The 13032-nt window shown below is 49.4% G+C and overlaps 3 protein-coding genes across 3 annotated transcripts; 2 read left to right on the forward strand and 1 right to left on the reverse strand.

The window, feature by feature from the left end:
* Nucleotides 1-180: 180 nt before the first annotated feature.
* M430DRAFT_106361 (hypothetical protein) lies at nt 181-6154 on the forward strand (the record flags this gene model as incomplete). Its single annotated transcript, XM_024861077.1, has 3 exons — nt 181-629; nt 683-6029; nt 6092-6154. The coding sequence occupies 3 exons, from the start codon at nt 181-183 to the stop codon at nt 6152-6154; spliced, it is 5859 nt and encodes a 1952-aa protein (XP_024719208.1).
* A 943-nt stretch (nt 6155-7097) lies between these two features.
* Nucleotides 7098-10633, reverse strand: M430DRAFT_143971 (hypothetical protein; the record flags this gene model as incomplete). Its single annotated transcript, XM_024862860.1, has 4 exons — nt 10103-10633; nt 9965-10044; nt 9865-9912; nt 7098-9796 (listed from the first exon to the last, which is right to left on the reverse strand). The coding sequence occupies exons 1-4, from the start codon at nt 10591-10593 to the stop codon at nt 7098-7100; spliced, it is 3318 nt and encodes a 1105-aa protein (XP_024719209.1). The 5' UTR covers nt 10594-10633.
* Nucleotides 10634-11302: 669 nt separating this feature from the next.
* M430DRAFT_106155 (hypothetical protein) lies at nt 11303-11758 on the forward strand (the record flags this gene model as incomplete). The annotated part of the gene is made up of 3 exons (XM_024861057.1): nt 11303-11350; nt 11420-11516; nt 11631-11758. The coding sequence occupies 3 exons, from the start codon at nt 11303-11305 to the stop codon at nt 11756-11758; spliced, it is 273 nt and encodes a 90-aa protein (XP_024719210.1).
* Nucleotides 11759-13032: the final 1274 nt, after the last annotated feature.

Genomic DNA, 13032 nt, shown 5'->3' on the forward strand with positions numbered 1-13032 from the left:
ACGAGGAGCTCTCTCTACCTTGAGCCTTGGACCTGACCCCGGACTGAGGTAAAGCATACCGCCACCCGCCATCCTCGAAGCGCGCCCTTCGCCGACCATCTGCTAACCAGATCTCAGATCTAGGATCCTCCGAGAGGACGAGGTTGAACGGTCGACTCCCGAACCGAGTCTCTTCACACGATGGAGGACGGTTATACAGGTGGCCGCAGCCACGCACAGATCCTCCATAACCTCATCCAAGACGGCGCATCGGATTCGATATCGCGCGCAACGTCGCCTGGCTTCGGCTGCAGCTCCAATGGGATCGATTTAGAGAAGCAGAAGAGATACCGACCTCGAACCTTCCCTTACTTCAAGCTCCTCCCATATAATGTCGAGGAAGAGGCGGAACGAAATGCGGCCCTGGAGGAAATCTTGAAGCAGCTATACATTGCGATCAAGGCGGAAGACATTGCACCGGGTGCCGTCCATTGGACGAGAGAGCTGAGGGGATGGCTGAATCTCAAGTTCGAGATCACACGAGCCTTACGGGTCAAGCTCGTAAAGCTCTATTACATGCTTTGCTTGGCCCCCGGGATAGACTCTTCAGCTGCGGATAGATTTGAGAGTATGTTTCGTTTGTTGACAAAGTAAGCTATGAGATTCGAGAAGACCATTTTCGCGCATGGCTAACGCATCGCAGGAGAAAGCACTATCTGAAACCCGGAGAAGACCTCATATTAGACTGGAGGCCGTTATGGAAGGAACTGAAAAGCATTGTTCTCCCCTCCGAAATCGCATCACATCAAAGCTCACGAAAACGAAACCACAAGCACCTTATCCCGCTTTGCAACCATGCATACCAGTACTTTGATCCTAAAGAAAGGAAGGTCATGCTCGAAGAGATGCTGCCCTACTTCAGCACATCAGATATTAGCGGTGCATTCATAGTGTTGGGTTCCCTGAACCTGCTCATGCCCACGCACCCAGCACCAGATGAGCCCGGCCAGCTCCAACCCCAAGATTATCTCCCAACTTTCTTCCATCTCTGGTCCCTTGTCGCGCGCTCCAAGCAGGCCGATATATGCTTCTTTGATATTTTCTCCCGGCTTGCCCGAGATTCACTGACGAGCAAGCACGTCCAATTCTCCGAGTATGGCATCTTTACCAAGGATCAGTCCGATCTGATATTCACAGCCCTGCTACGATTGACCGAGATACCTGTGGGCCAGGCAAGCTCACCGTATAGTTCGATTATTGATCTTGGATCAGGTCTTGGTATGTATCTGGAGAAGGATAAAAGAAAGAACCCGATAGGATACTCGATTGCGCGGTGGATCGGAATGTCACTGTCCCCCGCGTGTTTAGACAAGCCAGGTTCTATTCTTTCGAATCTGGAGGGCATGATGGAATCCATCGATACATTCTTCCATCCATCCAACCAGGGCGCCTGGACGGACATGCTGGGGTCAATCGTATTCCATTTGGTTGATTTCTTCGTCATGCGCTGGAACAGGGAACAGAGCGGAGAGCTAGACACACCACCAGAGCGTCGAATTAATGATGAGCTGAAGAGGAGGTTTGTCTTGAGCTTGAAAGAGGTTATGTTCATGGGTCTTTTCTCAAAGCGGGCCAAGTCCCTGAACTACTTTTTTGGTGCTTTACAAGGTCTGGCTTACTTAGAACCACACCTGATCTTACCAGGAGCTTTGCAACGATTTTATCCCTCATTGCAGGGCCTGGTAGAAGTCCACCGCACACAATCATCTCTGTGTAGTCTGCAGATGGTAGCCAGTATCATGGCAAAGCATAAAGGCTTGCGATGCCACGTTACTGCACTTCTGGCTTTGGCATTGCCAGGCATCGATGCTAACGACTTGTCGAAAACACAGCACACCCTAAACTTCATACAGACTGTTGCCTACAGCGTACCCTTCGTCGATCTTACCAAGGATCGCAGCGATATTCATGATAGTGCACTTGCCATTCAATGGGTCCAGGGTGAAATGGAGCGTATGGAAAGAGAGGGACCAAACATTGAGATAGACTACCGGACGGAACTAAGTGATGAGGATGAAGCAAACATCGTCCGTTCATCAACAGCTGGCTTCGGTGAATTTGTCTTGTCTCTACTGGGCAGAGTATTCACGCTCTTGGAGAATCTTCCTGAGTCGTCGAGGGTGCGGTCAGGGTCGCCCGAAGAGAGTGTGATCAACACTCTGCCCGCCGCTCTTTCGCCGCTCTTCTCCTCCCTTTCGCCGGAGATTTTTGACCAGGCTTTGGAGAAGGTTGCGACTTTTGTTGGCGGCCATGTGGTTCACCAGGCCCGAGATGCAATGGCTTTTATCTGCAATTCCCTATGCAAGGCCAACCCCGAAAAGACCTTGAAGATATTCGTCCCCATGCTCATCGTCGGTATTCGTAACGAGATCGATTACAACAATGCTGCATCGGATAGAAATAGTGGCGTTGATGTCTTGCCTCGAGATCGGGCCTTGGTCTGGCATATTAGTATGCTCAGCATGATTATAGTTCACGTTGGCGATAGTGTTCTGCCCTACAAGAAGGAGTTGTTTGACATTGCGCTTTACATGCAGGAGAAATGCCGCGGCACACCTACGGTTCATATATCAAACTACATCCACCACCTTCTCCTCAACCTCACTCTTATCTACCCCGTCGATAGCGCGTTATATGAGCCGGAAGTCATTGAAAGGGGCCTGGATGTTAGCGATTGGGGCAAGTGCATGGAGCCCTCCAATTTGACGATCAACTGGCATCTTCCTTCTCCGGAGGAAATTTCATTTGCAGTGGAACTATTTGAATCCCAAGTGGATACCGCGATGCAGCGGCTCACAGATCTCATAAGTGACAACCCATCCATCAGTAGGAAGGGCAAGAACAAGGAGTGGTCGGATGAGGTCTCGAGAAATCTTTCCCAGTTACGTCTTATACTCTCGGGTATTGCAACGCTCTTTGACCCAAAGAAGGCGTCGGGTCAATCCGACTCGGCTCGAGATGCTGATGGTGACATCTCGATGGGCATGACTGCGCCAACGGATGATGATGACAACTCCTTAGCTGAGACGGCTGAGGACGATGAGACTAGACCACAGTTCCATTATCGCGCTGGGTATCTCCTTGAGAAAGAGAGTACTACCTATGTCCAGATCCACAAACGACGCGAAGATATTGGCCACCTTCTTTCAAAAATACATTCGTTCTTGACGCGGAGCCAGGAAGATGATGTTGCTTGTTTCACAGCTTTATACTTGACCTATAGGACGTGGATTACGGATGTTGGCAACGAGCGATCTGCTCATACATTGGAGCGAGTCACCAAACTCTACGCCGCCGATATCCGGGCCTTTAAGGTCAACGGCCTGCGAAAAGTATATCCACGGCCCCTCTTGATCAAACGGGCTGGGATATACCATTTCCAACGAGCGAAACACAACTCTTCTGCCAGGCAAAAGTCCGCCCTTGATAAGACTCTCCTGTTGGATTTAGCTGAATCTTCGGTGTCCTCGTATGCTGAAGTCCGTATCAATGCCCAGTCTGCCTTAGAATCTGCATTGAAGAGCCTGGTCGGCGGACGACCTCTTGTCATCCCTCCCCTCCTGGACAAATTTGAACAAGCATTGGATAGGAACGATTACGATGTGATCAAAGGTTCTCTATACACTTTACTCTTCAGCAGTTTAACGAAGACCATTTCGAAGGATTGGCGATTTGCTCCTCGATTGATTAACCTCTATATCCGGACTTCTTCCGTTGATAAAGCCTCCATACAGAAGGTCAGCAACAGCGCCTTGTATGGCAGTCTCCTCGAGTTTGGCAAGGCGTTGGAGACATATATGGTTATCGACCAAGATCTATTGCAGGTCTTTGAACCCAAGGAGGATTGCACAGCAAAGATCAAATCCAGGCATGACTTCCTCGTGCAAAGAAGAGATAAGGTCGAAAGGAAGAAACTCGATTTGGCGAATCGCCTCACTGAGCTTTCGAAGAATTCACATTGGAAGATTGCAGGCAAATGTACCATCTTCATCCATAATGCAGGCCTTCGAACCCAGACCCTTGTACCACCGTCTTTCATCGAGCTGGCTGTTCAAGGTTCCATCGATGACCACCCAGGACTCCGAAGCGGCTATGCTGAGATGCTCACCCGCATCTTCAGTCTCATCGAAACTCGCGCGGTATACGATCACAGCTATGAGAAGTTTATCCGCGAGGAGGAGAAGCCACGTAATACCATCGAGGTGAAAGTCGATCGTGACGATCCGAACTGGACCGAAAAGTTCCTAGCTGGGTTTGCGAAGCCAGAATTGCCCGAGTACTTCGTTGACCGAGACTTTCCAGGATGGCTTGTTTGGGGTGACAGCTTCAAAGCTATGAAGGCCAACCCGGATGAGTTTACGGACTATGATGAGCTGGAATCTTCTGCCAGGAAACAGATCGGTAGTTTGTTGACCCGCGAATGGTATCACAAGTACTTCGGATTCATGAAACAAGAGCCTCGTGACTCCACATCGGATCGATTCAGACTCCATCACGTCATGCTCCTACTTTCCGCTTTCAGTCTCATATACGCTGATTTGTCTGCGGCCACGTTTGAGGATATTCAGGAGGAGATCAAAGCAACCTTCGAAGACGGTACCGATAAACATCAGCATCGTGCAACGTCGGAGATATTGGCAGCTCTCATGCTTTCTGCCCTTTCATGGCCAATCAAGACTCGCAATAAGGTCTGGGACTATGCCGTGCCGATCTTGCTCCAGGTGTTCGCTGATGGACTTACCCCTGAGAACATCCAGTATTGGATGACCTGCTTGCACATGCTTATCTCGGGGAAGGATCCGAGACAAGCACGAGAGATATTTGACAAGCTCAGTTCGTTCAGGCTGGACATGTCGTCAAACGCTGCCTTTAAGGAAAGCTCAAAGGTGCAGTTACTCGAGTTCGCTATACAGGATGCGGGTTGGCATTTCCGTGCCGAGAAACCAATTCTCGAAGACTTTCTTGCACACATCGATCATCCTTACAAGAGCGTCAGGGAGGCAATTGGACGTACTATCGCCGCGATCTATCGCACTCGCTACTACGAGGCTTTCAAGGATGTCGATACGCTTTTAAGCGCGAACAAGGCGGCTTCCTCTATTGGTATCAAACCCTACCAACCTTCCAAAGAGTTTACAGCAAGCATCAAGGATGTCTTTAACCGACTCGAAGTATGGCGTAAAGAACGTGCTCCAGGTCAACAGACACCATCTTCTTACACCTCGGGCAGCAAGACTGTCTTGTTGTGGTTGGATACAACACTTCAGTCTCATGAATGCACACAACTATTAGACTTCTTTCCGGATGTCTTCATGGAGCAGCTCCTGCACATGATGGATGTCAAGGAGGATCCCGAGCTACAGCAATTATCTTACCTTGTTTATCGTCACCTGCCTAATATCCCTTTCCGCTCTGGCGAGGATGGCGACTTCATCTCTGCCCTTATCCGCATTGGCAAGATGTCCACTTCTTGGCACCAACGCCTTCGCACCTTGATAAACATGCAAGTCATCTACTTTCGCCGTATCTTCCTCATCAAACCCGAGCAGCAGCAGGAGCTTTTTGACGCGGTAGCGGAAATGCTTGAAGATCCGCAACACGAGGTCCGGATGGGTGCTTCTACCACTCTGGCTGGTATGATTCGTTGCTCGCCCGTTGCGCTTCGAAATAATATCCTGTCCTCCCTCAAGAAGAAATTCGCAGACGCCCTCATGCAGAACCCCATGCCGAAGAAGAAGACGACGCCCGGCGCGAGTACTCCTGTCAGCACTAACCAGCAAGTCATCCGAAGACATGCTGCAGTGTTGGGTCTCGGTGCGTCAGTGACGGCCTTCCCATACGCCACCCCGCCACCAGAATGGATGCCGGAGGTTCTAGCGCTGTTGGCTTCGAGAGCTGCCAATGATGCGGGCGCCATCGGCAAAGCTGTGAAGACTATCCTGGCGGACTTCAAGAAGACCAGACAGGACACCTGGGTCACCGACCAGAAGGTTCGTTTTCCTTCCATCCCCCCCCCCCGGCGTACCATGAGCACTACTAACCCTCCATATAGTACTTCACATCGGAGCAGCTCGAGGATTTGGAAGGCGTCTTGTGGAAACCTTACTTTGCATAAATCATCAAACCTCCCTCAGGACCAGAACTCCTTTCCCGGAAAAAGGTCCAAGCGGAACTGGCTGGGTATTTTGGCTGTGGAGTTCAGAAACAGGGGCTTTTCATTGAATGGTAGCGTGCTGCTGCTGCTGCTATCGTCAGAGTCCGGGCGCCGGCTTGTTTGTTTATTTATTTATTTTGTTTTGTGTGAGATTAAGAGAGATTGATATGCCCCCCTCGAATCTTTACCCGTGCTCGCTCGCTCGCTCATAAAAGCCTTGGGCCGCGATGATGGAAACAAATACGCAATGAAATAACAGGGAAGGGGGGCAAGTGAGCTAGCTGAGCGTTAGGAGGCTCAGTCGTACATACATACATACAAGTACCGGTAGTACGTATAGGTATAGAAAATTAATCATCAGTACCTACTAAGGGAGGAGTGAGAAATGGAATATCATTCTATTGAATCTCCCACACGTACGTGATTCTTCTATCTCTATTAAGGTATGATGATGTCAAACAAACGAACAAATCCCAATGTCCGCACTTTTTTCATCTGCCATGTAAAAAGTAAATTGGTTTATTCCAGTTTAGTTTAGTAGAGGAGGTATCAATCAATCAATCAAATCAGTCAATCACCCGTGCGCTTGCTTGCTAGGATATAGTACAAAATAATATATATCAAGACAGACAGACATCACGGATAGACAGACAGACAAGCAAGCATCCATCCATCCATCCATCTCCCATCCCTTCATTCCATCCATCCATCCATCCATCCATCCATCCATCCGTTCATTTGTTCATTCATCACGCCGACCAAGTCTGCAAATTTCGGAAAAGGGGAGAAAAAGAAGAAAGAAGACTCCTAAACACCACAGTCCGATCCTGTCCCAAATCCCCTGAACACCTGATATACCGCGTTCCTTGACAGGTGATTTAGCCGTTATTAATTAGGTTTTGTTCTACTCATCTTCCCCCTCGGCATCAACATCTATATCGCCCATGACCAGCGGTTGTGCATCATCCATCTCCGTGTCTGCATGCTCATCCAAGACTCCCTTCCCCTTGCCCTTGCCCTTTCCCAAATTCTGCGAATTCAGCGGTGGTTTGCCCAGTCCTCTCCTCGCAGGCTCACGACGCGTTCGTGGTTTCTCAAAGAGGATCGCATCTTCGTCATCTTCTTCATCTTCTTGCTCTTCTGCTTCTTCCTCTTCCTCGTCTTCTTCTTCGTAGGGTTCCACGCTCTCGAGTTTATACTCGTCGTCGTCGTCGTCGGCGGCTTCTTCGCCGAGCAGCACCTCGGTTCCGAGACGGCTGCTTCGCGATCGGGACGAGGGAGGGAGCCCGGGCCCGCTGTCGGCGTTGCCGAAGTCGCTCTTTTTGGTGCCTTTCGGCCAGCGCCCGGGACCGCGCCCGGTGCCGCCGTTGCGTCGGCTGGATGAGGTGCAGCTGCGGGGACGGGCGGGGGAGTTGCGCGAGGGCGTGCGTTTGAGCGGTGGGCGTGAGGGCGTGGTGCCTATGGAGGAGCGGTGGCGGGAGGTGGAGGGGCGGGAGAGGACGGTGCTTTTGCGGGTGCCGGGGGCAGGGGGGAAGACTTCGAAGCGGGTGGCCGGGATGGAGGCCGCAACTTCGTAATATGAAGGTTTCTTCGACGTGCCATTCAGCTTCGGTATGGATGCTGATCTCCCACTGCTGCCCTCGATGGAGAGTGCTCTGGTGAGCTCGCCGGTTGTAGTGGTCAGCTTGCCCATAGATTCTGTGACAGCGTATGTATCGCCGCTGGTTTCGTTGAAGGTATCAAAGTCGCGCTTGCCTGTATTGGAAAGCTTGGTTGGGTCGAGCATCTCTTCATTCTCGTCCTCATCTCTCGGTGCAACAGTATTGAGTGGTGGTAGAAGATCGAAATTGGATGCGTTCCCTCGTCCCATGATATATGGTGTCCAGACCAATCCTTTTGGGTTCAGCTTCGCATAGCCCTTCGCCTCGTGCTGTCGTATAACCTCTCGATAATAGTCAGTCTTCAACTTCATCGCATATGTGCCCGTGACAGGGTCTCGAATCAGAGCACCTAGTGCGTCAAGAGCCGATATAACATCGTCCGGTGTCAGACCCATTGTATCTGAGATCGTCTTAATACTAGGAATCTGATCGCCGGGTTTGATATCTCGGAGGTAGTAACATAGAACGAGCCGCCAGTAATTTCGATATGAGACGAGTCCCATATCGGAGAGCGGCTTCTCGGGGGATCCGGTCTTCTTCTCAACCCTGGTCAGGAGGTAAGAAAAGTCTATGAGCAGATGCCCATAGCCTTTCCGCTGATGGATGGGAAGAACGAGAATACAGGAGACGTTGTTTAGACTGCTAGGCCGTTTCTCCTTAGAAAAGTAGCCTACGAAGTGGCACCCCAGCTCATCATATTCGGTCATGACATAGAATAGAAATGGTTCGACGTCGTAGTAGAGTGTTTTTGAGCCGAGGAATAACTTTGCTAAGAGACACAGGTTCTGGCAGTAGAGGGGGTTCTTGCGGCCGTCCACCTCAAAAATCATGATCTTTCCATCGCGATATACTTCATCGCCAGGAGGGTGCTTCCACGGGCATTTGGTCTTGTGCCGCCACGCAACAATGTCGGATTCCATATATTTGAGGCAGAATTCGCAGATGAAGAGCGCCTTATTCCGACTGTATTCCTCTGGGTAGGGAGCGGCATACCAGATGTCGATCTGATATTGCCCGAATTCGATATATTCAATTTGACTTGCGGGGCCAGATACCTTCCGTGCTTTCTTGACCCCAGACGCTGCAGCCGCTTCGGCTGCAGCTGTAACTCTCTCCTTCCATTCTTCTTCGGCCTTTTGCCGTGCTTCGTCAAATTGCCGTCGATGCTCAGGTTTCGGAAGTGTGACAGTTGTGTTGGCCTCAGCCTCTGTGAGGATACCGCCGTATGGTTTTGATTTCAACTCATCCATCTCTCTGTCGTGAAGAGAATAGAATGGCTGAGAATAGCTAGGTGGGACGTAAGTAGAAACTGGAGCTGATGAACGTGGTGCAGAGGCACTACGGTTCTTCTTTTTCTTCGGTTTAGGGGGCCGTGATTCAATGTGTCGAAGCTCCACTGGGTCAATACGGAACACTACCTTGATGCTGGTCGCTGTCTTCTCTGTAATACTGACAGGCGTATTACTTGATGATGGCTTTGGTCTCAGGGACCTTGATGCGCGTGGGCTCACTGGTTGTTCGGATTTCTTGTCGTTGCCATTTACAAGCGGCTCGGCCGGGGTGTCGATCTCCATCTCCTCCTTGCTTTCTACGAGAGATTTTTCTGGCTGGGGAAGGTGAGGGTCACCAGAAGTGAGATCTTTATCACGTTGCCGTCTCCTTATCGGGGATGCACGAGATGCTTCTTCAGCTTCCGTGTCCACAGAAGATGTCTTCCGCTTCCGCAGCAGACGAGATCCATCCATGGGATCTTCAGGCGCGATCAGCTGGTTAAAAACAGAATGCGAATCAGGCTTGACTGTGCCCCGCTGCGCTGGTAGAAGATCTCCAGGAACTCTGTCCCTTGAAATTCTTCTTGCGCTTGGATCCTGCGGTTCTGCAGCAGCAGGGTCGGGCTGTAGATGGTTGGTGACACATTCTGGGCAGATCCAATGTTCTGCTTCTGCAATTTAGGCTGTTAGCATTGAATTGAATCAAATAAGATAGCATAGAGGGTTTTGCGCAACGTACCATCTTCCGACTTGAGCGCATTAGCATTGCGGGCGCATTGCCGATGTGCTAAAACGTTGTCAGCCTCGTTTACTCCGTACTCAGTAACCGATAAACAAACCATTGTCACCACAAACATCGCAAGATAGGTACAGCTCAAATTCTTCGCTGGGGTCATTCTCTTCATCTTGATGACAGAATCTGCACCCACATTAGTATCCAGGAGGTTTTAGTAGCTGAAGGAGGGGTCTGAACATACATGCAGCGATTGGGATTTGCAGGCTCTTCTTCTTCTTCCTCAGCGGCTGGCTCCCATTGTGCTTCTACCTCTGCATCTGTTGAATCTTTGGATTCATCATCGTCATCGTCAATACTGGCAGCGCTTTCTTCGTCGGAACCGGGCAGGACATCCTCATCGTCCTCTTCCGAAAGACCAGGCTGGATTTTGACGGCGCCAACGCCTTCTCCATCCTCATCATCATCTGCTTCCTCCGTACCCTCTTTGCCGTTGTGAACGTTTGTCCCTGGATCGATCATCTCGTCGTCCTCCTCTCCCTCGGCGTCTTCATCAGTGACCGCCTCTTCATCTCTCTCCCGTCCGTCCCTATTATCCTGGTCTCTGCCCCGCTCCTCGAGCATCCCATTCTGAAGTTGGATATTCGCTGCAAAAGCATCAGCGTGAGCCTCCCTCACGTCTGCTGGAAGCTCATCGTCCTCTTCGAAATCGGCATCCTCCTCAGAAAGGGCCATGCTATTCTGGAGCTCCTCCTCTATGAGCGCCGCTGCCGCCATATTTCATGTATTTCTTGTCATTCGTATTTTAAGATGGCTTTTGGTTTCGAAAAGGTGTTGTTCGAAATCAAGAGCGGGACAGTTGGCGCGCAGCGCAGGGAGGCGCTCAAGAGGGCAACTCAGGATGCGCGCGGGCGCAACTTGACGGCAGGAAACAGCAGCAGACCGGGTTTTGACTTCGACAGTAAATTAAAGTCGAAGATGCGACAGTTGCGCAAGTTTCTGTCCCTTTCTCGGTCATGTAACTGTTCGTAGCTTGCTTCGAGTGCGTTCAGCGGCGGCTATGCGAAGGGGGCAGATGCAGAAAAACGCGTTATCAAGCCACAACTCCCTTGTATCAATCAAAGATACAATAGATGCAGATGCATGAGGCCTTCCGACACGTAGATCAGGCTTGAATCGAGTCGAAATCCGATCGTGGAGTTGTAATATCGCTCACTTATCCCCTTCCAACCCCAGAGCTGTCGTTCTTCCCCGGTGCCCCAAACCCAGCGCTTAGGTAAGCAGTCAAACTTCCGAACTGCGATCCAACGTCAAGTCACCCGGCGCTTCACCAGAAATACCATTCAATTGCAGTACAACACCAACTGGGTACGCGGATCTCTAGGGCTACAGCGAGGAATGGATTTGCTAACTTGCGCGCTAGGATTGATTTACGATTGTCACGATGGGCGTTCCTTTCGAAGCTCTCATCCCGTATGGGATCATGCTTGGGGTGCGTACCTCCCGAACCCACCCCACCTCCTCTCCCTTGGAAGGAAGACCGCCGTGCTAAGATTCGCAGATGTTTGGAATTACTGGTGCTGGACTGTCGAAGCTCAGACATATGCAGAACGGTGGGAAGAGAGCAAGGCACTCGCTTGATCAATGGGACAGAGTAAGTACCCCCGGCACCGCCTGCTCTAACTCGAGAGGACAGGAGGCTAACAATGGTGCAGCAAAGTAAAATTCCACATCCTCATATAGGACGCTCGACGATATTGACTAGAATACAGTGATGGACCGCGACCGGAGATTGACGGGATTCCTGAGAGGGCAGACGGACAATTCGGCAGCTCCACTGGGATTCGAATTGAACAACCCATGGAGGGTATGTTTTCATAATCTCCTATATATGTTTTGATTCCGGCACTAACGTATCCAAATAGCTCGAAAAGCGTATCTTTTAAGCTACTGTGGCGTTTCCTCTACTGTACATATGACCCGCGTGAAAGATATAGCAATTGCCAAATAGTCGAAACACAAGCTTGGTTCTTTCGCCCTTTAGTGACCGCCTGCGCTCTATTTTATAGACCTTCAGCATTTGTTCCATCCCAAATCTTGATCTGCTCGGAATTGAGAATATTGCCAAATCAGAGATGGTCCCCGTGACTGAACCTGGGTTGGAGCTACCATGAATATGCGCATTTTGCCTTATACAAATATGATCCAATCAGCGAAATTGATTTGATTATTATAACATAGCCTCGCAGTGTAACGCCACATTGAGGATGTCCACAATTATGTTATATCCTCAGGCACCAAAACATGATAAGGCATCGAATACATTGGCCCCTTTTCCGAATATACACAGGGTACCTTAGCGGAGTAACGTGATTCTGAACTGCGGTGTGGATACAGTAAGCGAGAGTAAACGGTATTTGTACGGTATAGATATAGTAAGCGAGAGTAAACGGTATTTTTACAGTATAAGAGATTTAATAGTGTAGGAACGGTAGCTAACTAAGTAAGCGATAACATTAAGAACACTACCTAATCCACCCTGTAGCTTAGTATATCTTCTACCTTCTACCTTCTACCTTCTTTCTTAACACTAAACAAGTTACCTCTTACTAAGGTGATCGGCCGTCTTAACTTAATAAGGACTAAGCTTAGGTGTATAATCAATTGTTAGGCCGGATAGCGGACTTTATTTACTAAATTTAATACGTAAAACGACGAAATATCGTTATAAGTAATATTAATCGTTGTAATAATTATATTCGTCCCTTATATAGATAGTCACATTTAAATTTAATTGTCTATAGACTATAGCCTCTTCTCTTTAGCTAAGAGATCCCTACTACTAGTACTTCCTCGAATCCTCTAGTCCTTAGGTCGAGCCTATAGAGAGGTAATAAAGCAAGACCCGTACTAAGAGAGCGTAAGTAAGAAAAGAAGGTAAGATAAACAGGTAACTAGGGACTCTTAAGTAAGACACACAGGTAGGGTAATTAATTAATTAATCTAGGTAACTAACAGGAAAACTTTTGTAACGACTAACGTAAGAAAGTAGTCATGATCTACTAAATAAACAGTGTAGTATCTACGTCAAGACTAGTAAGCAAATACTAGTACGAGACTATTAATTAGTAACTTAATACTAATCCGCTTTACTAATGTGCTAAACCTAGTATC

The sequence above is a fragment of the Amorphotheca resinae genome, assembly GCF_003019875.1.
Source record: "Amorphotheca resinae ATCC 22711 unplaced genomic scaffold M430scaffold_9, whole genome shotgun sequence".
NCBI classification, from domain to species: domain Eukaryota; kingdom Fungi; phylum Ascomycota; class Leotiomycetes; order Helotiales; family Amorphothecaceae; genus Amorphotheca; species Amorphotheca resinae.